Source organism: Vipera ursinii (genome assembly GCF_947247035.1).
Source record: "Vipera ursinii genome assembly, chromosome: 1".
Taxonomy (NCBI): domain Eukaryota; kingdom Metazoa; phylum Chordata; class Lepidosauria; order Squamata; family Viperidae; genus Vipera; species Vipera ursinii.
In genome coordinates, this window is record NC_139512.1 from 339,974,699 (window position 1) to 340,001,073 (window position 26,375).

At 40.2% G+C, this 26,375-nt stretch overlaps 1 protein-coding gene across 1 annotated transcript in view; it reads left to right on the top strand.

The window, feature by feature from the left end:
* The window catches only part of RASL10B (RAS like family 10 member B), a gene marked incomplete at its 3' end in the record, with an annotated part of 48,929 nt that extends 23,222 nt beyond the window's left edge, over positions 1 to 25,707 (top strand). The window contains exons 3-4 of the mRNA XM_083351667.1: positions 23,512 to 23,636; positions 25,437 to 25,707. Of these exons, the coding sequence (XP_083207793.1) occupies positions 23,512 to 23,636; positions 25,437 to 25,707 (396 nt within the window). The remainder of the gene's footprint in view (positions 1 to 23,511; positions 23,637 to 25,436) is intronic.
* Positions 25,708 to 26,375: the final 668 nt, after the last annotated feature.

Sequence of the window (26,375 nt, forward strand, 5' to 3'; positions counted from 1 at the left end):
ATATTCAGCATTAACAAAGTGAGTAACAATGACTGTCCTGTTATGATGATTAAAGTCAAGAGGTAGGGTATCAGATATCTTTGCAATTTAGCCCTTTGAGGTTCAAGGAATAAAAAGAGGAGGAGAGGATTTTTTGTCCTGCTCACCTAGAGCAGGGCTTTTCAACCAGTGGTACGGGTACCACCTGTGGTACATTGGCACCTGGCAGGTGGTACACGACCATCCTACAAAAGTGGTAACGGGGGAGGGGAATGGCTGAACCACTGGCAGCACCGCACAAGCCTGAGCGAGAGACGGCTGTAGCTGCAGGGCTGTCAGGGCTCTGTGGAAGTGCCAGGATCAGTGCCAGGCTTCAGCTAGAGCTCAGCGCTGATCCTGGTGCTTCTGAGCCCAGAAGAGGTGCCGATCAACTGGAATGTTGCAGCATCTCCAGGGTCTTGTGATTTACATTCAGATGCTTGGCAACTGATTCATAGTTATGATGGTCACAGTGTCCCAGGGTCATGTGAAGTGACGAAAACCTTCTGCAACCACCCAGCAGATGGGGGGGAGAAATAAAAACCAAACTCCCCCCCACCCCACCCCCACTGCCAATCCGTAACAGAAATGCTCACAACAATGAAAATCTCAGACAGGAGGAAGAGCGCCGCCAGGCGGGAAGGCAGGTGTCTTGCTTGGCTGTGGCTTGGGAGGCACTTTTTTCAGTGCCATTGTAACTTCGAACAGTCACTAAGCAAACTGTTGTAAGTCGAGGACTACCTGTACTTCATTACTTTTTTCCTTTTTTTTTTTTTTTTTTGGTCATCAGGTTTTTGACAGCTTGCTAGGCGACTGGTGATACTCGGATGTTGCCATATTCTAAAAGTGGTACAATGGGTGAAAAGGTTGAAAAGCCCTGACCTAGAGCTCTGGGAAAAAAAGATTGCTGTATAGTCTCTCACTTTGGAAGAGGATAAGAGGGAAGCTTTGCATGTGCAGAAGGAAGATCACTGAATGACGTAGATGGAAGTATAAGAGGATAACTGATCAACAAGGACAGACTTGAATGACACCTTTAGTTGATCCTCTGCTTTAAAATGCAAGTAGGGCAGAGCAGATGGAAAGCTCTTGAGAAAGGCAGAAGTTTCCCTAGAGATGCTGAGATCATTGGGAAATATCTTCATAAGCAGAGACATTGAGATGAGCAAAATAATCTATGCTTCTTTTATCCTTCCTTTGAAACTCAGACTGTTTTCTCATGACCTGCTTATCCCTGATTAATGCAGGCCTGAAAGTTGGGGAAACTCTTCTCATCTCCAGTACTATGAAAAGAAGAGATGGCTCTAGTGTCTTCCAGGACATCCTGAAGATCAGCTAACCAAACACAATAATTAAATAATATGTTTATATCTTGACATTACTTAGCCTCTTTGTAATTTTTTATGAGTATACCTGTGCTGAATTAGCTCAAACTGTATTTAATTTCTATTTTGCTTGCACAGTGGTGAACCCAGATGCCCTGAAGAGGACCAGAAGAATTGAATCTCTTTACTTTCATGTCCATAGGGAATAGTATTAAAAAAAAAACTACCAATACTGCTATTGTATTTCATATGTGTACCTAATAGGAGAGGGAACTGTTTTTAGATGTATTCCTCAATATAAGCAGCTATTTCAGGTAGGAAAAGGCTACTTGCACAACATACTTCGTTGAATTAATGAAAGGTCTAGTGACTTCATTTGCACAGTATACTAAGCTTAGTAAGCATTAATCTTGGTTAGCATTTTTGTACAAATGAAGGCAAATATACATGTCCCAGGATAGCGTTACAGGATCCAGTCTGGGTCAGTCACCAGGACCAGAAGTTTTAGTCTTCTGAGTTTTCAGACTCGTACTGGAGCCCATCCTCAGGCAACTTCTCTCTCACCAGAATGTTTGCTTTGGGCTATTCTATGTGTAGTATTTATGTGGTGCCTGGTACATCAGCAGTCAATCAATGATTGGATGAATGAATCAGTGATTGAAGCCTGGGAAATGGGCCCCTTGTCAGTCAACGGGAGGGCTGATTTACCGCCAGCTTATCAGGTACTCAAGAGCCAGGACTTGGCAGCACAAGGAAACAGCAGTCAACAACTTAATAGCTGGCCATCAATACCCCAATCAACAACTAAAAAGCCACACACAATCAGGCACCATATAAACACATAGAACAACCCAGTGCACACATTCTGGTAGAAGTCCCCTGGTCGCCGTGATTGACCCAGATTGAAACTTGCAGCATATTTGTAGCTTGATGTTGGGCAAACCCAGACTAGTCCCAAAGGTGGTTTTTTCAGGAGGCAACTGGACTTTCTTATTTAAAGCACCTTTGGGACAACTGTGACCTGGATGACTGAGAATCTTCATAGACAACCAGATCCCTTAACTCGGAGGTCCCCAACCTTTTGGACACCAGGGACTGGTTCTGTGGAGAGAGGTTTTTCTGCGGACCGGAGAGTGTGTGGTTTTGTGTGCTGCTTGCATCTCACGGATGGGGCTTTGCTTGCTTGTGCGGACCAGTTGCTGGCATGCCATGGCCTGGTACCTGTCCATGGACCGGAGGTTGGGGACCCCTGCCTTAGCTTACATTTCGGTATATTATGAACCCCTGCAAACAAGATTAATTCAGTAACCACATTTTGTGTTGTTCAGCCTATGTCTTTGTTGATATGGAGTGGGGCTGAGAAGTGATATCAGAACTGCCTTCATCTGATCAATCTATTGATTTAGCCTATCCTCATCTGACTAATTTGCAGCTTTATGCAAAGATATAGTATTAAATCCCGAGTGCCGCGTAACAGAGTGAGCGCCTGTTACTCGTCCCAGCTTCTGCCAACCTAGCAGTTCGAAAGCACGTAAAAATGCAAATAGAAAAATAGGGACCACTCCGGTGGGAAGGTAACAGCGTTCTGTGCGCCTTTGGCGTCTAGTCATGCCGGCCACATGACCACGGAGACGTCCTCGGACAAGCGCTGGCTCTTTGGCTTTGAAACGGAGATGAGCACCGGCCCCTAGAGTCAGAAACGACTAGCACGCGTGTGTGGGGGAACCTTTACCTTTACCTATATATACAAGTTTTATTGATTTTTAAAATATTTACATATAGATGTATTTGTGAAACAAAATGGTGGTTGGGTAGTTAAAATAAAAAATAACCAGTTGTAAATAGTTCAGGTTACATCAACAGAGATGCCCTCTCTAATTCCCTTAGTGATTACATAGTCAAAATAAACAAGTTAGTATATTTCTAGTTATAGCCCAGTCAATCAATAAAATTCAAGATATATTTTCACTAATACATATCAATATCCTGTTTTTAAATTTTATCTAATTGCAATAAAATATTCTAGAATAGCCTATAGTATATAGAAGAAAGCTTAATTTTGGGTAACCCACAATTCCCTATTTCAATAAAGAATAGTTCTTTTGTCTACAAAACTTATATTGGTCATTACAAAACATTCTTATGTTTTACCATTAAAATCTAGTTTTCATCTTAAAATTCTAGATTCTATACTATAGTTCAAAAATAGCCACTGAATATTCTATAAATCATCTTAACCATACATCAATTATTAACATACTATCTTTTGATATGTCATTCCAAATTCTATAATATGATTCAAAGTTATATTTCCTTTATTATCCTTCAGTGATATTTTTTTTTGAGATTCCCCTTGATCCATAGAAAGATATTTTTATAGTCTATCTTTAGGAGTCCCAAAAGAGAAACAAGTTCAGTTTTTTAAATCTAACTCTTGGCTTCCTTTTGTGCCAATCATGCTTCGCTCTTGGCATCTTTAAATTCTCAAATGTATCTTCCTTTCTTCCTATACCCCTTATTTGAATCCAGGGAGCGTATCCAAATGTCAGTTTTTCAAGGAAGATGTCCCCTTTGTAACCACCATTGTATTTTTGCTTTAATAGTTCGGTTTTTGGTGGTTGATATAATATAATTGTCATTAAATCAGTCAAGTCTTTTTGAACTTCCAATTCTATCTGGGTTAGGTAGAGTAGCTGGTATTATGGTTGTCATTTGATTAATTGAATTCTCAATATAGTATATTTGGAGGCCTTTAGTGTCTTTACTCTTGATGTTGCTTTGCTCAGGTGCTGTTGTTTTTTGGCTTGTAAGTTTTGTAGTTACCATTAAAGTTTGGACTTTAAGGTTTTCTGTAGGTTGCTTTTGTTGTTCTTTAAAATCTCTTATTTTGATGTTAGTTTCCACTTCTTCTATTTGGTTTTGGGTTATCTTTTCCTCATTTAAATTCAGAGTTTGATTTGGTGGCTTTAAGTTGTCAGATTTTTCTTGCAGTTTGGCTTTAATTTGCTCTGTCATTGCCAAGATCGTGTCCAGTATCAGTTTATAATCAAGTGGTGGGATGTATTCATCCATTTCATTGTTGTTTGCAGTTAAATCTTCCATGGAGGCTGTTTTAATAATAGTCAAAGATTTTTCACCTCCTGAAGAGTTGTAATCAGTGCCAGGTGTTCCCACACTTATCTTCAAGGACAGCTTTGTTATTCAGTCAACTCTCACAACAGAAAAAGGAAATTTACTTGCTGTACCAGGTTACGCCACAAGATGTCATCAATAAGATATAACATGCAATGTAAGAGGTATTTTTCTTCTTTTTCTTTTTCCAAATTAATATAGAACTTTTGTAAAATTAGTCCAATTTTTTTCTTTAATTCACAGTTTAGAGAGAAAATGGGATAGTGAATCCCCAGTAACAAATATAAGCTTTTTAGTAGATACAGATGAAATTGCTTAAATTCTTTGCTGAATTAATTGAATTTCTTTTGTAACTTTGAGGCTTTAAGATTTGTTCCCAAAGTAGATATTCGCCGTTTTCTCAAAACAAGGGGAAGGAGATTTTCAGGAAAGTCCCACAGGAAGATGATTAAGGAAAAAGGAAAGGTAAAAGCTCACCCAGGTCCTCCAGATTGCTTCTTAATGCTAGGTAGTACTTTTGGCTTTCAGCAGGGAGTGGCTTAATGATCGGCCATCTTAATAGCCGGTCTCTTCTTCTTCGGGCCAAAGGAGATGATCTTGGATTCCAGCAGAGGGCTGCCGCCCTTCCATGATTTCAGGGAAGTCCTCCTCTCGGTAATCGCCCCCCCAGGGCAATTTTTGACCCTTTTCAGGGTCCTTCAAATGAGAAAGAAACGGATGGCAGGAAGCAGACTGTCCCTGCGCATCCGGAAGCGCCATGCATGTGAACCGGAAGCCTATGTAATCTTCTTTGATAGGTGAATGACCCATAGCTTGTGCAGCTAGACCGTTATTGTCCTGATTTCTCAAATATGAAGTCAACAACATCCAGTTTGAATCCACTGAACAGCAATGCCATTTTTTAGGAAATGAAACAAAATCTAAATCTGAACCCGCTACTTTTTTCCTTTGCCTTCAAGTCAGTCTTCACTCCTGGTAACTCCACCCAGCCAAATCCTTGCAACATTTTTGGGAGTGGTTTATTTTTTCTTCCTAGGACTTAAAGAGAGGGACTAGCCCAAAGCCATCCCAGATAGTTTTGTACCTAAAGCAGGACTAGAACTCAAGTCTCCCTGCTCCTATCCATTGCCTTAACTACTACACTGAGTTGACTCTCTAAAAAGTTTTATAATAAACTGTAAAAATCCACACACACTCCAAAAGCACAGGTCTCGAATCCCTTTGGTGAATCCCAGATGTTACTTTCCATCTACTGCAGCCCTTGCTGATTAATAATAATAATTTTAAAATATTTATGGTCACTGGCCATGGAGGAGGAAAAATCCCACCCACTCTTGTTTTAAACTTTAATGTGCAAATGCTCTCCCACTTATCTGCAGTGAGCCTCACCAGAACAGGAAGAAATGATGCAAAATTAGACGGTGTGAAGGCATAAGCATTCTCACACCAACTGCTCTATTTCACAGGCTACAGGATTTCTTACTTTTTATCTCATGTTCCAATTAGTTGGCCCCAGAATTTTATGGTTTTGTTGAAAGAACTGAAAGGAACCCATCTCCTATGTCTATATGTGCATTTTTTGACACTGATTTCATCAGCTGTCTGCATTCTTCATGGTTTCATGGCTAAATCTCAAAGGAAGACACGTCAAGGGAATTTCTAGTGTGTGAATGTGTGTTCACATGTGCTTTCTAATCAAGGGTCTACTTTCAATATTAAGGAAGAGATCTGTCCTTGAGAAACTATTTAAGAATTTAGGCTTTTCCTGGAAATTTTTGCAAAACCATCTGTCTAGTTCATCTGTCTGTAAATTCTCTGCAGTGCCATACACCAAATATTACCGTGTTACATTTTAATATGAAAAAAATAATTTTATTCAGGAAAGAGTGAAGATCTTACATAGTGAGAAAAATGGACAATATATCCCATCTCTTCCTGGTACTGCCCGTGCTATTTATTTATGTTAATATCTTTTCAGCTTAATATTGTTCCTTTTACATGATTCAAAAATGAAAATGAATGCATTAGTTCAATTTTTAATTTAGTAACTGTTGACAAATATAACCCATGCAAACAAATGCTCTTTGGGAATCTTCTATAATTTTTGAAAATGGGAAGGGATACTAAGAACAAAATATTTATGAAATACTAGTTTATGCAATTATATTCCCAATATAATGTTACCATATTTCAAGAATTAATAATTAAATCTACTCAGTACCTGAGCTGATGTTTAAAGATTTTGATCCAGGACTTCTTGAGTTAACAAGATTGTTGCTGCAGTCAGCAAGAGTTTATATGAATAAAAATTTAACATTCTTGAGTTCTGTTTGAAAATTGCCTTTCTCAATCATTTTTGTCAATGATAATTTACAGCTCTTTGGCAAATATTATAGCACAACTCTGCCTGACTCATTGAGGCCAAAATCAATCTAAGGAGAGCTTGTCAGTGTGCTTACATAGGTGCAATCCACCACTACTTGTCACTGATGATCAGAATAGATAAGGACCACGCTGTTTAGCAAGAATCAGTACAACTTTTCTTGTACTGCTTTTTAGGAATTTAGGCACAGAAAACCCATGTGGTTTTCCAATATCATGGGTTCAATACCAGACTCAAATACTCTGCTTTCGGAGAGAGGCTGGGAAACGATGTAGTGCAGAAATTGTACCATCTCTATGTTTGTCTATAATTTAAAAACATGGACCCCATTTTTAAAAATATAATCCAATGCAGTTGACATTTCAACATCAACCCCCTCACATGCTAAAACATAAAGTTGTAGCTTCACAATATTGAACACCTACCCAGTATTTTTTTTTAAAAAAGTATTTTAATCCCACAGTTTCAGAACTGAATTAGAAATAGAAAAATGACAGCAGATCAGATATGAAGCAAGAATATTGAATCACAGAGTTTCAGGGGCTCCAACCCAAACGTGCTTTAATTAGACATGGGAAAGTACAGAAAACCAACAGGGGCTTGAGAACAGTGGAATGCAGCAAATCCAATTTCCAGCTCAAAGGCATAAATGTCAATTCCTGGTGGGTTTCCATAGCACGATCAAACCTAATTCTGGCTCAAGGAAATACAATGGTTGTGTTCAGATAACATTGATATGGCCTCCCAAAACCACAATGTGGTTTAACAAGAGGCAGTGGTTGGCTGGACTACAAATCCTATTGTGACAAAGTCTAGAAAATTGTATAGACCCAACTTGTGTTTCTGGATATCAATGGCTATTAGCATTGGTTAACCTTGGTTATTAGCCTTGTCATCTGGGAGACTAGTCAGCTTCCTTTGCAGTTGATTGGCATTCTGAGAACAGACTGCTGGATTAGACGGGCCCTGGGTCTGATCCAACAGGGCACAACTTATGTTCTTTGCATTCTAGTCCAACATTTAGGTGCAACACCTGAAGTTAGTCACTCAGAACAGAGCTGAAAGGGACCTTGGAGGTCTTCTAGTCCAACTTCTATACTATTTCAGGCAAATGGCTGTCCAGTCTTTTCTTAAAAATCTCCAGTGATGGAGCGCCCACAATTTCTGGAGGCAAGGTGTTTCACTGGTTAATTGTCCTCACTGTCAGGAAGTTTCTCCTTAATTCCAGGTTGCTTCTCTTCCTTTGGAGAATAATTTGATCCCCTCTTCTTTCTGGCAGCCCCTCAAATACTGGAATACTGCTATCATGTCTCCCCTATTTCTTCTTTTCTTTAGACTAGCCAAACCCAAGTCCCATAGCCGTTCTTCGTACGTTTTAGTCTCCAGGACTTTGATCATCTTAGTTGCTCTCCTCTGAATTTTTTCCATCTTTTTTTTATTTGATGACCAAAATTGGCTACAGTATTCCAGGTGTGGTCTTACTAGAGTTTTATAAAGCAGTAATAATACTTGGCATGATCTTGATTCTATGCCTCTGTTTATACAACCCAGGATTGTATTAGCTTTTTTGGATGCTGCTGCACACTGCTGGCTCATAGTCAAGTGATTGTCCACTAGGACTCCAAGGTCCCTCTCACAGTTGCTGTTTTTAAGCCAGGTCTCACCTAATCTGTACTTGTACCCTTGATTTTTCCTGCCTAAATATAAAACTTTGCTTTTTTCCACATTAAAACTCATTTTGTTGAATAGAGCCCATTGTTCAATTTTGTCAAGATCTTTTTGGATTCTGTGTTTGTCTTCTGGGGTGTTGGATACTCCTGTCAGTTTAGTGTCATCTGTAAATTTGATGAGTTCCCCTTCAGTTCCCTCATTTAAGTCATTTATGAAGATATTGAAGAGTACTGGGCCTAAGACGGAACCTTTTTTGGAATGTTGGGCTGTAGTTTCTTTTTTTGTGAAGACTGATGCAAAGAATGAGTTAAGCAGCTCTGCTTTCTTCCTGTTGTTTGTTATTTCCTTGCCATCCTCTCTCTTTAGTGGACCTACAGTTTCCTTAGCTTTTTTCTTGTTGTTAATATGTTGGGAGAAACTTTTTTTAGTGTCCTTGATTTCTGTTGCAAGTCTTTGTTCGTTCTGAGCCTTTGCTTTCCTGACTTCATCTTTGCATGTTCTGGCTGTCTGCTGATAATCAGCCTTAGTTATGTGCCCTTCTTTCCATTTGTTGTATTTGTTCTTTTTGTCTTTCAGTTTGTCAGAGAGATCTTTGTGCAGCCATGCTGGTTCCCTCTTGAATTTGTTGTTTCTCTTTTTCAGTGGTATTGTGCTGGTCTGGGCTTTTATGATTGCATTTTTCAGAGTTTCCCATGCTTCTTGGGTTGTTTTTCCCTTTTGGATTTTAATCCATGGAATCTTTCCTAGGTTCTCTCTGAGTTTGTTAAAATCGGCTCTTTTGAAGTTTAAGACACTGGTTGGATTGTTTACTATTGCTAGTGTTTGCATTATATTAAATTCCAGTACGATGTGGTCACTTTCACCCAAGGTTCCAGCAACTTCAATTCCCTCTATCACTTCTCTATTAATAAGAATTAAGTCCAGTATAGCTTTATGTCTAGTACCCTCATCCACCTTTTGGATGACAAAGTTGTTGGCTAGGTTGGTTAGGAATCTGTTTGATCTCCTCGCTGCAGAGTTTGTCTCCCAGTTGATATTTGACTAGTTGAAGTCTCCCATTCCTACTGTGGTATGCTTCCTGCTTATATTTGTTAATGGGTTGGCAAAGAGTTCATCTATTTCTTCTGATTGGTTGGGTGTCCTGGAATATACATCTATGGCAATGTCACTTTTTTTCCTCTTTTATATTGACCCATATGCATTCTGGAAAGATTTTATCTTTGATCGTGTGCATTTCTGTAGATATATAGTGTTCTCTTACACATAGTACAACTCCCCCTCCTCTTTTTGTAGACCTGTTTCTTTTGAACAATTTGTATCCATCCATCAGTCTATTCCATTCATGGGTTTTGTCCCACCAGATTTCTGTAATGCCAGCTATATCATATCCACCCTCATGTACTATTGCTTCTAGTTTGCCCTGTTTGTTCCCCAAGCTTTGAGCATTTGTATATAAGCATTTAAGACTTTTATGTCTGTCCGTGGGTATGTTTCCTGCATCTCCTGATTGTTGTTTGAGTTTTCCTTTTTTTCTCATCACTGCCTACCTCATTGTTTGATTTGTTTTCTTGGTATTTACGATTGGTTTTGGGTTCTAGAGATTCTAAACATTGGTCACCCTTCCCCTCAATTTTAGTTTAAAGCCCTCCTGATGCATTGGGCCAGAGTACATTTTTCCCTGTTTTTGTGAGGTGCAGCCCATCCCTTGCCAAGAGTCCTTCGTATAGGAAATTCAGTCCATGATCCAGGAAACCAACCCTTTCGCCAATGGTTTATTTCTAGAATTCTTTTTCCCCTCAATGGGTGTTGGCCTTTCTTTGGGAATACTGATGAGAACACTACTTGTGCTCCTAGTTTCTTAACTTTTTTGCCTAGTTGTTTGTAATCTCTCACTGTTGTACTCAGGTTCTTTGTTGTGTCATTCGTCCCAATGTGGTGGAGGAGGAAAGGGTAGTAATCTGTAGGCCTAATTATTTTGGTTAGGTTCTCAGCCACATCTTTGATTTTTGCTCCAGGGAGACAACATACCTCCCTGGATTGTATGTCCGGTCTGTAGATGGATGATTCTATTCCTTTGAGGATAGAATCTCCTATTACCAATACTGTCCTTCCTTTTGGGGGGGGGGCTGCAGTCTGGGGTGTTTTTCTGTTTGTCTCAGGTGTGTTTGTTGATGTGACTTTTTAAGGGATATTTGAAGTGGCTTTTTAAGGGATGTTTGAAGTTGTTTCTTTGCTAGGTGTCTGCATGTTTTCTTTGAGGGGGGGCAGGTTGTGGGTCTGCTTGTTTCCATCTAAGGGGAGGAATTGATTGCTCAGTTTTAATGGAGCTGCTTCTTGTTGGGTTGGATTGGGCAGAAGGGGTTTGTTAGTTGTATGCTGCTTCTTTCTTTGAGCATTGTATTTCTTTCTATGTGTGACATACCTCCATTTGTCTTCCTCCAAGGGTTTATCAGTAGGGTCTAATCCTCTGGGTGTTATTTGTTTGTTATTTGGTTCGGTCTGAGTAGAGCTTTCTTTTGTACATTGGGGTTTGGCTAGAGTTGCCTCCAAGTCCCTTACTTTTTCCTCCAGTTTACATAGTTTACATCTAATGCAGGTATAGTTTGGGTGTTCTTTGGGTATAAGCACATACTTGCATACCACAATAGTATCAGTCACCTGTTCCATGACTTTGGTCCTTCTTTTCTCTAGACTAGCCATACCCAATTCCTGCAACCATTCTTCAAATAAGAATAAGAATAAGAATAAGAATAAAGTTGGAAGGGACCTTGGAGGTCATCTAGTCCAACCCCCTGCTCAGGCAGGAAACCTTATACCATTTCAGGCAAATGGCTGTCCAGTCTCTTCTTAAAAACTTCCGGTGTTGGAGCATTCACAGCTTCTAGAGGCAGGTTGTTCCACTGGTTAATTGTTCTGACTGTCAGGAAGTTTCTCCTTAGTTCTAGGTTGCTTCTCTCCTTGACTAGTTTCCATCCGTTGCTTCTTGTCCTGCTCTCAGGTGCTTTGGAGAGTAGCTTGACTCCCTCTTCTTTGTGGCAGCCCCTCAGATATTGGAACACTGCTATCATGTCGCCTCTCACCCTTCTCTTCATTAAACTACACATACCCAATTCCAGCAACCGTTCCCTATATGTTTTAGTCTCCAGGCCTTCAATCATCTTAGTTGCTCTTCTCTGCACCTTTTCCAAAGTCTCAACATCTTTTTTTGTAAAGTCATTTAGGTTAAACGTTCATCTGCTTTGTCATTGTAACCACCTTCATCCTTCTTCCATCTCCCCTGGTCACCATGATGCCATGTCTTTCCATCTTCTTTTCCTCTCAAAAGGCCACCTCTGTCTCTCCCTGCTCCTCTTTTAAGCCAAGGGCTCATCTGAGCTGAAGGGAGGTGGATCACTGTAAGCTTCTGTGTCTGAAATTGGAACAGTGAAGTTGTCATATGAATGGATAAAAATGATACAGTTCATATTCACTGCATTGACTGGCATTCTTTTGGATGATGTAGCTTAAAGTCTTTGCATTTCATCAAAAGCTGGCCATGCCTTTAGCAGATAGAAAGGACACCCACCTGCTCTGGTGGGGGGGGGCAAGAAAATGAACTCAGAGGAGAGCTCTGCTTAGAATCTCACAAGCTGATAAAACCAAAATGCCTCAGTTACCTTGGCCTTTGAATGACATGCTGTATAACCTTGGAAACCTTAACAGGTGTGGACTTCAACTCCCAGAAGTGAGTGCATATGCAAGAAGGAGAATAATTGACTATAGTGTCTTCTTCTATTGAAAGTAATAATGGTTACAGGCTTTAAGGGTTCCGTCTTAGGCCCAGTACTCTTCAATATCTTCATAAATGACTTAGGTGAGGGAATAGAAGGGAAACTCATCAAATTTGCAGATGACACTAAGCTGGCAGGAATAGCCAACACCCTAGATCAGGGGTAGGCAACCTCGGCTCTTTTATGACTCATGGACTTCAACTCCCAGAACTCCTGAGTCAGCAATGCCCTAGATGATAGGCTCAGGATCCAGATGGATCTTGGCAGACTTGAACATTGGGCCCTATCTAACAAAATGAAATTCAGTGTAGAGAAAAGTAAAATCTATACATGTACAGACTAGGTAAAACCTGGCTTACTAGCAGTAACTGTGAGAGGGAACTTGGGGTCCTAGTGGACAATCAATTGAATATGAGCCAGCAGTCTGTGGCAACAGCCAAAAAAGCAATGTAATCTTAATTTGCATTAACAGAGGGATTGAATCACGATCACGTGAGGTACTAGTACTGCCCTATAAAGCCTTAGTAAGGCCACACCTAAAACACTGCATCCAGTTTTGGTCACCACACTATAAAAAAGATGTTGAGACTCTAGAACAGGGGTGTCAAACTCAATTTCATTGAGGGCCACATCAGCATTGCGGTTGCCCTCGGGGGGGAGGGTGGGTGTGGCCAGGGTGGGTGCGGCCTACTGGGTGGGCATGACTGGAGTGCATATGGCCTACTGGGTGGGCATGGCCAGCTCTACATCGTTTACATCAAGGGTGCCTATAGGGGCCTGGGTAGGAGTGGGACAGATCTGAGGGTTTCTGGCAGAAGGAGATGGGACCGGGGCAAGTGTCAAGGCATGGTCCACTGGAGGAGCCTCACTGTTCCTCTCAGGCCATGCAGGGAGAGGGGGCTGGACGGTGGCATGGAGGTCAAATTCCCAGCCCAGCCCTCAAGGCTGCTGCTGTGCTTGTTCTCCTTAGCCAAGTTGCTCATGATGGGTACAAGAGCAAAGTTAAGAGGGAGGCCCATTCCCTCTCCATGTGAGGAGACCTGGCTTTGTATCCAAAGCTTCTTTAGCAATAGGATGGGAGACCCCCCAGGATATGCCAGGAGGAGGGGGCAAGAGGATGGTGAAAGGGCAGCAGGGAAGGACTAAGGCAGGACTTTCCTCAGACCCTTCTTCCCTTCCTTCCTTCCTTCCTTCCTTCCTTCCTTCCTTCCTTCCTTCCTTCCTTCCTTCCTTCAAGTGGTGGGAAAATATTTGAGATGAGGGAGGGAGAAAAACAGGCACGAAACACAGCTGGGGAAGTGTCATCCTTCGTGAGGAATGAAGAAATGCACCATTGCCTGGAAGTGGCCAGCACATGGCCCTCACCTACTTCACATATCCGGCTTGGTGGGCTCTGGGGGAGGGGATGCCATGAGCAGCATGAGAGTCGATGTTACCTGAGCAATGCTGCCGAGCCCCCAGCCTGCCTGGTTTTGGCAGGCAATGGGGCGCTCTCCTCACAGTGCCGAGAGGCTGTGTCGGGTGGCATGAATCTGAAGAGAAGCGCAACACTGCCCAGCCCCTAGCCTGCCCAAAGTAGGCAGGGCCATGTGCTGGCCACTTCCAGGCAATGGTGCATTTCTTCATTCCTCACAAAGGTGATACCGCCCCAACACGTGCTCAGGGGACGGGGCCGACACGGCAGGGGCTGGTCCCTTGCTGTTTCCAGACAGCCTTGTGGAGTTAAGACTGAATGCGTTTCAGCATAGATGGCCACCACGAAATTGTACATTGGCTCTCGCCAGCCTGGGCTGGGGCCAAGGCAGCGGGGGCCTTTCCCTCACTGTTTCCAGGATGGCTTCACAGGCCCCATGAAACCACTTCGCGGGCCGGATCTGGCTCCCGGGCCTTGTGTTTGACATGTCTGTTTAGAAAGAGTGCAGAGAAGAGCAACAAAGCTGATTAGGGGTCTGGAGGCTAAAAATATGAAGAATGGTTACTAAAACTGGGCATGCTAATCTAGTGAAGAGAAGGACCAGGGGTGACATGATAGCAGTGTTCCAATATTTGAGAGGCTGCCATAAAGAGGAGGGGTCAAACTATTTTCCAAAGTACCTGAAGGCCAGACAAGGAACAATGGATGGAAACTGATCAAGGAGAGATTTAACCTAGAAATAAGGAGAAATTACATTTAATTTCAGAACCTGGGTTACAAAAATCATGTGTGCATTTTTCTCCTTGGCTATATGTTGTTGTTGTTGTTGTGGTGGTGGTGGTGGTGGTGATGATGATGATGATGATGATGATGGTGATGATGATGATATGCACAAAAATTCCAGCGAAATCCCAGCTGTCAGTTTTTTTAGCTGATGTTGGCCTTCACTCACATCAAGTTCTTCCCAAGAACCTAGGTAAAGGTAAAGGTAAAGGTTCCCCCCGCACATGCGTGCTAGTCGTTTCCAACTCTAGGGGCCGGTGCTCATCTCCGTTTCAAAGCCGAAGAGCCAGCGCTTGTCTGAGAACGTCTCCGTGGTCATGTGGCCGGCATGACTAGACGCCAAAGGCACACGGAACGCTGTTACCTTCCCACCGTAGTGGTCCCTATTTTTCTACTTGCATTTTTACATGCTTTCAAACTGCTAGGTTGGCAGAAGTTGGGACGAGTAACAGGCACTCACTCTGTTACGCAGCACTCGGGATTCGACCCGCCAAACTGCCGACCTTCTGATCGACAAGCTCAGCATCCTAACCCACTGAGCCACCGCGTCCCTTTCCCAAGAACCTAGGATATCATAATATTTTGGCATAATATACTGCATGGATAGTGTAGCCTTTTATAATTGCCAGATGGAAATTTGTCAATACACAGATGTTCCAAGTACTACTCCAGGTTTTTTGATGTGACACCCAGTGAGTCAATAATCAAATTGGAACACCAAAGCCTATTTATGCATAATCTTTCAATTTTGACTTTCAAATCTCGATATCATATGATCTTCTCCACTTCTTTGTCTTCTATTCCACTATCCCCCGGTATTGCTACATAAATTATACCCACTTTCTTCTTTTCAACCACAGTTAATCTAATGTGTTATGAGCTAAGACTATCTGAGTAAAATCCCATTCAACTATTTTTTTCAATTCTGTGTTTTCCACCAATTTTTTACTACTGGCACATGATGATTTTTACAAATGTTTCAGTGAATCAGTTTGGTGACTGTGTTATGTGTTATTCTATATGGCCGCCATCCTTCTGTAGCAATTGCTGCCAATACAATCCTAAAATCCTTCTTCATTCCACAGGGGTCTTCTGTTTTCTTGCAAAGTCTTAAGTTTGCAGGAAAAGTTTGTTTCTCTGATGTTAAAGATGGGCGAGGGGGCAAGCAAGGGAGATTATAGATAACTTTAACAACCAATAAGGCTGAATGTAAGGAATCCTAACAATAAGCAGCCTATGAAACCGATGAGCCAAACTATTGGGGAAGAAAGAAAAGCCGTTTGTTTGTCATATATGGAATGGAGAGAGAGCTGGATTAGGAACGCCCAGCTGTTTGACAGATGTTTCAGCAAATAAAAAAAATGAAATGGAGTTAATAAGAGAGAAGCCCACAAAAAGGTAATATTAGGTATAGGACAATGTACAGCTTTACAATGTATTGGGAACATTGTTAGGAGAAATACATTGTAAAAGTATAGGCCAATACAAATCATTATTAGCTGCCTCCTGTAATGCAGACGACCCAGTGATAAAATGTATGAGAGGTTGATGAATCATACTGTAATAGCAACAGTAACAATGATAAAATGATAATTAAGAACTTGAAGGGTTTGTGAACAAGCTGCTGAGTGCTACTAGGCAAGTGGCTGTATTGTATAATTCTTGAGGAACAAAAACAGTATCTTTTCAGTAGGAAGAAGAATAGGTGAAATATTGTATGATAAAATGGTCTAAGAACTTTGGACACAATATAATGATGGAACTGTAATTCAATGGGTAGATGACCTTGAGGGACGAGGGGAAGAGGTGCTGCCTAAAAAACAGAAAACCGAGTCCAAAATTACGGTTATAAGTCATTGCAGTCATAAGTTGAGGCATCACACGAATGGACCCAATTCTTTTGTCAATTTTAGAGGAGTTGTTAAGTGAATGCCATAGTCATTAAGCAAATCCATTTTCCCCAATGAGTGTTGTTTTTGCTGGAAACCGGAATAAGCACTGGAAATCAGCAAAAACCCATAATAGATTTTGGTCATGTGACTGCGGGATGCAGAAAACAGCCATAAAGATGAGCCAATCGCCAAGCACCCAAAATGTGATCATGTGATGGTAGAAGTGGCGTGCAGTTATCACAACTTCAAAAAGAGGTCATAAGTAGCTCTTGGGAAGTCCGTCATAACTTCAAAAAGTTAAGTGACTGTTCATAAACTGAGGAACTGCCTGCAACCTAAAAGAGAATTTTTATAAAATGCTGTACCATTGGCACAGGTTCCAGAAAAATTGTCTAGAAGAGTGTTTCTCAGCAGTTTTAAGATTTGTTGACTTCAACACTCAGAATTCCTTGGCAAGCATGGCTATCTATGGAATTCTGGGAGTTGAAGTACACACATATTAAAATGTCTAGGGTTGAGAAATACTGTTCTAGAATGTATAAAGATGCTTCAGATTTATGATGGAAATGTGGGCAACATAAATGGCCATTATATCATGTCTGTGGACTTGTAATTTCTGGGTTCAAATACCTATAATGGTACAAAAAAACTTTGAACATCAAGAACCAGAACTTTTCTTGCTGGGATTAAGGGACAGTCAATTAGAAAAGAGCCATTGAAGATTATTTTTATATATGATTATTGCTGCAATACTATTACATGTTCAAAAATACGCAGAGTGAAGGAATGATTGGTGAAGATGACAGAATAGCAGAAAAAAATGAACTTATGAGTTATGGGTTTGGTGATTAGAAAGGGTAGCTTATGGAAAGAAGGAAATTATGATATAACTTGAGAGAGAGAGAAAGGACAAAACATAAATGCATTTATACTCAATCTCAAGAAGATTGAAAGCTGCTTCTTTTTATTTTTATTTTCTATTCTCTTTTCACTATTTACTGTTTTTTCTTTATTATCTTTATTTTCATTTATGGTTTTTCCTATGACTCCCAAGGGAATGATATTTCAGGAAGTTGTAGCTGCTTAGAAGCTCCTGAATGCTGCTGGAGTGCTGTTGTGGTTATGTCAACTTTATTTTCAATATGGAAGGGGAGGGGAGAGGGGAAGGAAGGAAGGAAGGAAGGAAGGAAGGAAGGAAGGAAGGAAGGAAGGAAGGAAGGAAGGAAGGAAGGAAGGAAGGAGGGAGGGAGGGAGGGAGGGAGGGAGGGAGGGAGGGATTTCTCATGTTCCTTGCCAGATTTCCATAAGGAAACTCAATAGGGAAGAGTCAGGAAGTTGAAATTTGCTCCTATTCCCATTACTTTTTCACCCCATCCTTGGTCATTTTTGGTTGTCTAGTAAGCTGTAAAATATGGATCTTAATGGATATATAATGTACTTATTTCCTGCATGGAGGAGAAAAAAAACTCCTCTAAAAGTATCCATCTCATCCTACCCAGTATAATAATCCTGGTGTTTTTAACCATTGGAAATAATGGAGAAAAAAGGAGAGGCCCTCATTAAAAATGAGAGTTGAAAAGATTTTCACCAGTTAGTAGTACAAATGAGCTCTGCAGTACATGAATAGAAATTTTACCCATAAAATAAATGCAAACTAATTATAAAAAAAATGGAAGAGTATTTTTTTAACCTTAGATTCATTAAACTGAATAATCTAAGTAGTGGTCTGTGTATTGGATTTTTGAACAGCAGGTAACATATTCTGTACCATAAAACACAGAAGCAACATGGTTCACATTTGTGAATTGCAATACAAGAATTAAACTCTTAACCTGAATATTAATATACTGACATTTGCTAGGGTGTGATAAAAATATAATGTCAATGTCAGTCCTATATTCTATGACCTTCTTTTTGTTTTTTGTTTTTTATTGTAATGTAATAAATCTTGATACATTGTATCATTCCAATGCAGATTTCAATGCAGTACTATTTATGTACTATGATTAAAATTATGAACATTCCATTATTTAGAATGCTTAAAGTAGTGAAAATAAAAAGAGTAAAAATACTATCAGTAATAATTGTAATTCAGGATGTCAGTATTACAAACATGAGATTACTTGACTTTTCATCTAAAGTTAAGTATAGCATTAAAAAGAAATACTACAATTAATATCAAAGTATTAGTTATAGTCTTAAACTTAATACTGAGATCTCCATTGTACTGTTGTTTTTATTATCTGGGACAGAGCATTTTTGAGAGAAGACATTGTATCTTTGTAGGCAATGCCAGTTGTACTGTTAAGTGATTAATTATCTGCCATCAGGTCAGTTTTGATTCTTAGTCGTCACATAGGTAGTGTCAAGAGTAAAAATTTAGCAGCTACATGCCTCTCTGTTTTCATCTTGCCATTAGAGTAAGGGATTGGGGGAGGTGTTGCTTTTGAATGGTTAGAGAAATGAAACCTCTCCAATTCTACGGAAGCTTGCTGAGCGTGGGTAGTATGGAAACCTTTCAAGGACATTCTAGCAGGTGAGAAGAAGATAGCAGACGGGTCCCATAACAAAGGGAACTTGTTTACATGAGCTACGTGGACATCTTGGGGGGTTTGGCTGGGAAAGTCATTGTTATATGCTATGGTCTGATGCTTTGGGATTTTAGAGTTAGTTTTACCTCGCCTTTTCCAGGCCATGTATTCAATAAACAGTAAGCTTTTCAGACATGAAAATAATCCTGGATTTTTATTTGGATATTCAAGCTATAGGTTGACAGATCTCTCCAAGAAGATCTGTTCCCAACATGGCCTTTCAGTTCTTCCAATGGTGCACCCTTCACTACTGTGATTAAATCCAGCCACCTTGCTGCTGGTTGTCCTTTGTTTCTACTTTTCCCAGCATTATGAACTTCTCTATACTGATATGAATTCATATGATGTGCCCAAAATATGATAATTTAAAGCTCTGCTAAAGAGAAGTTCCCTAAGGAAGGGCTCCAGCACAAGTCCAAAAGCTCGGAGAACTAAAACCCCTGGTCCTGGTGACTGACCCAGATTGGATCTTGCAACATTATCCTGGGACACATATATTTGCCTTCATTCATGATAATTTAAACTTGGTCATTTTGCCTCAAGTTAGAACTTTGAACTGATTTGTTCTACAATACATTTTTGTTTTTGTTTTTCGTGACTGTGGTATTCTTTTTTTTTTTTTAATTAAATTTATTATTTAAAAACATTGGACACAGTACCAGCGAGCTGACAAACCTTTTTGTCTACAATGTTTAAATATATATATATATACATGTATATATGTACATCAAAAATACACTTAAATACACTTAGATTACAAATTGGTGAAATACCACAATATTTAAAACAGTGAGCTAGTCTGTAAAACCTAATAGAGACCTTTCTTTTTATCCATCCAAAGATACAATTTGTTCCAAATTCTATAATAGTCTGATTGATCTTTATTCTTTAATTCCAAAGTTAATCTGTCCATTTCAGCGCAATCCCAAATTTTCCTAATAACCTCTTTTTGTCCTGGGATCTCATTCTTTTTCCATTTTTGCGCAAATGATATTCTAGCTGCTGTGATAATATGGATCGTTAAGTATAGCACATCTTTAGGATATTTCTCTTTCGTGATTCCCAACAAGAAAAGTTCTGGACTAAACTCCAGATCTTGTTTCAATATTTCTTTCAGCCAAATCCAAATCATTCTCCAAAATTTTTGTGTTTTACTGCAAGACCACCACGTGTGGAAGTATGTGCCTATCTCTTCAGAACACTTCCAACATTTGGGAGATACTGTTGTGTACATTTTTGCTAAGCGGGCTGGGGGAAGATGCCATCGGTAAAACATTTTAAATAAATTTTCTTTATACGATGAGGCCAGTGTTATCCTTTTATTCCTATCCCAAATTGTTTGCCAAGTATCTAGGTCGATGTTATGTCCTAAATTGTTAGCCCAGATCAACATGGGGTCTTTCACTTGCTCTTCAAACAGCTTATATCCCAAAAGTAATTTATAAAAATTCCTTATTTGTTTTGAGTCCGGTCCCAATAATATTTTGTCCAATGCTGTTTCAGAGGTATATATCCCCCATTCATTTTTATCCTTCCTAAATCTCGATTGGATTTGTAAGTAGGCCCACCAATCGAGTTTTATACCTTGTAATTCTAGTTCATTCCTAAGTTTCAATTCCCCCTCCTCATTCAGAATATCCTTGTATGAGATTATGTTACCCAAATCAAACAGATTTGGGTAAACTATCGCTTCAAGGGTGGATAGCCAGACCGGTATTTTGGTGTAATTGTGAGATCTAATTTTTTTCCAAGTATTGAGTAGCGCTTGCCTGATCCGGTGTCTTTGAAAATGCGAGAAAAGACCTTGTTTCTCCGTCCATAGGAAAGCATGCCAGCCATATTGCAAATCGTGACCCTCTAAAGTTAATAGTCTTCTATTTCTCAAGATTACCCATTCTCTAATCCAGCTCAGGGCCGCGGCGTGGTAATATAATTCCCAGTCTGGCAATCCAAAACCCCCATTTTCCTTCGTGTCTTGTAAATATTTCAATTTAATTCTTGGTTTTTTCCCCTGCCAAATAAAATTTAGTGATAATTTATCCAAATTTCGAAAAAATTTAGAGTCGAGTTGAATTGGGATATTCTGAAACAGAAACAGGATTTTAGGCAGAATATTCATCTTAATGACAGCGATTCTTCCCAATAATGAGAGTTTTAGGTTTCCCCATCTTTCCAGGTCACCTTTTATTTGATTCACTACACTATCATAATTATCCTTTTTGAGTGAAGTGCATCTAGCCGTAATGTTAATCCCTAAATATTTTATTTTTTTGACTATTTCTATATCCGTGATTTCGGCCAGATTACCTTTTTGTTTATTGGTCATATTTTTAACAATCATCTTGGTCTTATTTCTATTTATTCGCAGTCCGGCAACCTCACCATATTTAGATAATTCTTCCAATAGCTTTGGTCCCGTCTGACATGGATCCTCCATAATAAAAACTAGATCGTCCGCGAAAGCTTGCAATTTAAAGGTTTCCTTTTTAATGGTTAATCCTTTTATCTTTGGGTCATTTCTTATAGTTCTCGTTAATACTTCAAGAGTCAATATAAACAGCAACGGTGATAAGGGGCAGCCTTGCCGTGTTCCCTTTTGAATTTGAAACTTGCTAGATGCTTCCCCATTAATAATTATTTTTGCTTCCTGATTGTCATAAATTGCCCTAATTATATTTATAAATTTTTCACCCATATTCATAAAGCTAAGCTGTTGGCACAAAAAAGACCATTTAACATTGTCAAATGCCTTTTGGGCGTCTAAGAAAAGTAATGCCATCTGTTGTTCGCTATGTAATTCATAGTACTCCAATGTATCTAATATTATTCTAATGTTGTGCTTAGTGTGTCTCTTAGCGAGAAAACCATTTTGATCTGCGTGTATGAAATCATTCAGAAATCGTTTCAATCGTTCCGCTATAATTGATGTAAATATCTTGTAGTCCGAGTTAAGAAGTGATATGGGTCTGTAATTTTGGATTAATGTATGGTCTGTGTTATCTTTCGGAATAAGGGTTATGTTTGCCTCTAGCCAAGATTTAGGCGTCCTTGCGCCTTCTAATACTGCGTTAAATACCTCCACTAGGGGTTGAGCTAGGATATTTTGTAATTCTTTATAAATCTCTGATGGAAGACCGTCGGGTCCCGATGCTTTATTATTCTTTTGTGCATTAATAGCTTTTATCACCTCAGATAGTCGAATTTCCTCGTTTAACATATTTCTGGTATCTTCTGTGACCTTAGGTAGTTTGGCTCTTTGAAAATATTCCTCCATTTTCTCCACACTTGCCTGGCTATCTTCTTTATATAAACGTTCATAAAATTCCTGGGCTATAATTTTTTTTTTTTCCTCCTGGTGGAATATTCTCCCTTCCTCATCTCGTAGTTCGTGAATCCAGTTTTTCCCCTTTTGTTTTCCCAATTTGTATGCGAGCCACCGGCCCGGTTTATTTGCATTTTCAAAAAAATTTTGTTTCGTGTTTCTCAATTGTTGTGCCAATTTCTCTTTGTCTAGAATGTTAAGAAGATCTGTTCCCAACATGGCCTTTCAGTTCTTCCAATGGTGCACCCTTCACTACTGTGATTAAATCCAGCCACCTTGCTGCTGGTTGTCCTTTGTTTCTACTTTTCCCAGCATTATGAACTTCTCTATACTGATATGAATTCATATGATGTGCCCAAAATATGATAATTTAAAGCTCTGCTAAAGAGAAGTTCCCTAAGGAAGGGCTCCAGCACAAGTCCAAAAGCTCGGAGAACTAAAACCCCTGGTCCTGGTGACTGACCCAGATTGGATCTTGCAACATTATCCTGGGACACATATATTTGCCTTCATTCATGATAATTTAAACTTGGTCATTTTGCCTCAAGTTAGAACTTTGAACTGATTTGTTCTACAATACATTTTTGTTTTTGTTTTTCGTGACTGTGGTATTCTTAATCACCTTCAACATTCTATCGAATTTCAAAATACATGAAAACTCTTTCTGTCCAAAAATGAACTTCAAAGTTCATTTTTTGCTTTTATGAAGTGTCACCAGAAAGACCATTGCTGAGATAATTCAGATCTTTGTAGTGATACAGACATCCCAGCATCTGAATATCTTTTTCCATGCCCTTCACAAGTATCCTACCAAGTGCTAGTCAGTGATATATTTCTGGATTATTGACTCCTTTATTCTTGACTGTCAGTTCTAAAAATCAGACACTACCTATCACTTCAGTATCACCATTGACAGTTCTAAGGCTAGTTGCTCTATTTTTTGTGACTAGTTTGGTCTTCTTTCTATTTAAATTTAGTTCCATTTTTGAATTGAACTTGGAGGTCTTCCTTTTCTGATTCTTTCTCACTGTCCCGCCCCCAGTATTTCTTGCTAGTTAAGAATTGATCAGAGCATTTGGATACTCAACGGGAGCAAACTTTCCCCACCCCTTGATGCAAGCTGTGGGTATGTGGGTGGGCTGGGTGGTACCATTGTGGAGCTGTGTGCTGTGTGTTCCCTGATCTGTCCCTCTCTGTGTCTGTGTTGCAGGAGTGGGCGGACGTGTGCTGCCGAGGCCTCCGGAGTGTTCATGCCTACATCTTGGTCTATGACATCTGTTGTTTTGACAGCTTTGAGTATGTCAAAACTATTAGGCAGCAGATCCTAGAAACAAGGTAAAAATATGCCTTTGCTTCATCCCACCCTGGACTTGAGATCAGAAAAGGGAAGGTACCCAGATGCTAATGTCAAGAATTTTAGAAAGCAGCACAAATCCCCAGATAGAGAATGTGCAGTCCTGGTCAACCTCTTTCTGCTTGGAGTAACTTCAGGGTTGGTAGTTAACAGTATTAGGATATGCATCCTGCAAAAGTCAGGAATCCTCATTTAACAAATTGAAGGAAAGCAAGTGGAGTATGACACAAGGGCTCTTTAAAAAGTCACTGAAATCCCTCCAGCTGCTGTCAATGGTTCTCCACTGCTTTCAAAGAGCTCTTTAGGTTCAGCTTTGGTTGTTGGTTGGGCAAGGGGAGGGAAAAGGATTGTAGAACTTGAATACTGGGCCCTATCTAACAAAATGAAATTCAATGGTTAAAAAAGTAAGTTTCTATATTTAGGAAAGAAAAACCAAATGTACAGGTATAGTAGTATAGGGTAGTACTTGGCTCAATAGTAGTAACTGTGAGAGGGATCATGGAGTCCTACTGGACAATCACTTAAATATGAGTCAAGCAGTGTGCTTCAGCTGCCAAAAAAGCCAACACAGTTCTAGGCTGCATTAACAGAGGGGTAGAATCAAGATCACGTGAAGTGTTAATACCACTTTACAATGCCTTGGTAAGATCACACCTGGAATTCTGCATCCAGTTTTAGTCACCACGATGTAAACAAGATGTTGAGACTCTAGAAAGCATGCAATGAAGAGCAATAAAGATGATTAGGGGACTGGAGGCTAAAACATATAAAGAACTGTTGCAGGAATTGGGTTTGTCTAGTTTAATAAGAAGGACTAGGGCTGACATGATAGCAGTTTTCCAATATCTAAGGGGCTGCCACAAAGAAGACAGAGGTCAACATATTCTCCAAAGCACCTGAAGGCAGGACAAGAAGCAATGGATGGAAACTAATCAAGCAGAGAAGCAACCTAAAACTAAGGATAATTTTCTGACTGTTAGAACAATTAATCAGTGCAACAACGTGCCCCCAGTAGTTTGAATGGTCCAGCACTGGACATTTTTAAGAAGAGATCGGACAACCATTTTTCTGAAATGGTATAGGGTTTCCTGCCTGAGCAAGGGGTTGGACTAGAAGACCTCCAAGGTCCCTTTCAACTCTGTTATTGTTATTATTCTCTTATTAACTTTTTTCCAATAGCAGAGCCCTTGCCTTGCTTATAACAAGACCTAATTGATGGGAATGTAAATTGGGTCGAGTCAATACTTTCTACCCTCCCCAACTGCAGCTATTTTCCTGTGCCCGAGGTATATGACTGACTGAACCACATTTCATTCAGCCCACGTAACCTATAGTTCCAGGGATGGCCATCCTTTAGGGTTTCCTCCCTGCAATGATAATCTCAAAAGAGACTTCATCTTACTTTTCCCAGCACATTCCCAGTTATTGACTTTCATGGATAAAGTAGTTGAGGAAAAAATAACCTTGGCCAATGTCATGAAAACAAAGGTTGGGTGGTTGGGTGGTGATGTTTTGCAGCTGGGTCTTTCAGAGATTCAGGAAGGAATTGGTTGGGATTACAGTTTTCATAATTCCCACACTTTGTGGCCAAAAGCTATTGCTAAGCACATTGATTGTGCTTAGATTGTAAGCCGCCCTGAGTCTTCGGAGAAGGACGGGATATAAATGGGATTTTTTTTTTAAAAAAAGGATACCTAGCCCTCCTATTGTTCCCCTTATTCTACCACCTGGGCTTGGGTTTTCAGAGTCTTCACAAGACTTTCTCCTTTCTTTGTTGCCAGAGTCATTGGAACCTCAGATACTCCCATCATCATTGTTGGAAACAAGCGGGACCTCCAGAAAGGCCGGGTCATCCCCCGCTGGAATGTCTCCAACCTGGTGAAGAAGACATGGAAGTGTGGTTACATTGAGTGCTCAGCCAAATACAACTGGCATATCCTCTTGCTCTTCAGTGAACTTCTGAAGAGTGTGGGCTGCGCACGATGTAAGCACGTTCACACTGCCATCCGCTTCCAGGGGGCCCTGCGGAGGAACCGATGCACCATTATGTGAGACCTTAAGGACCTGCTGTCCCACCCCCCACAAAATCTCTTGAGGGCAGCTTCTCCCCACTCACCTGCCATGTGCATGGGAGCCTTTTTTTTTAATCCGGATTCAGCTGGGGTAGAAGTTCTTAACAAGCAGCTCTGTCCTCAAAGGAAGCCTCAGCCCTTAGCCTCATTGAGGCCAGCTAGTTTTTGATTTCTTTCTTGCTGATCCTTGAAGCAATGGCTGTGTTGAGGAGGTTTGCATCTTTATATATAGGAATCCTTCTGGTTTGGATCATAGACCAGGAGGTGCTGAAATCTACGGATGGAGCAAAAATCCAGAAAGTCAACCTGAAGAAGGGGGTGCATCTGGTTCATTCTCTTGCAGCTAGGTTATTAATCTACCAAATGTGGGATTAGTTAATATTTTGTGAATAATGCAGTGCAAATTAAGAGGAACAAAATGGCCTCATGATATAGCCAGCCCAATAGGGATGGGCAATCTTTGGCCCTCCAGATGTTGCTAAACTGCAACCTAGCAATCTTAACTGGTAAGGTGACAAGAGCATAATGTTGAATGTTCTAATTCAGCAACATCTAGAGGCCCACAAAGTATCCATTCTTATACCAGGTCAGCATTCCTGTAATGCAAGATTACTTGCATCCTGGCTCAGAACCATGTGGGATATTTCA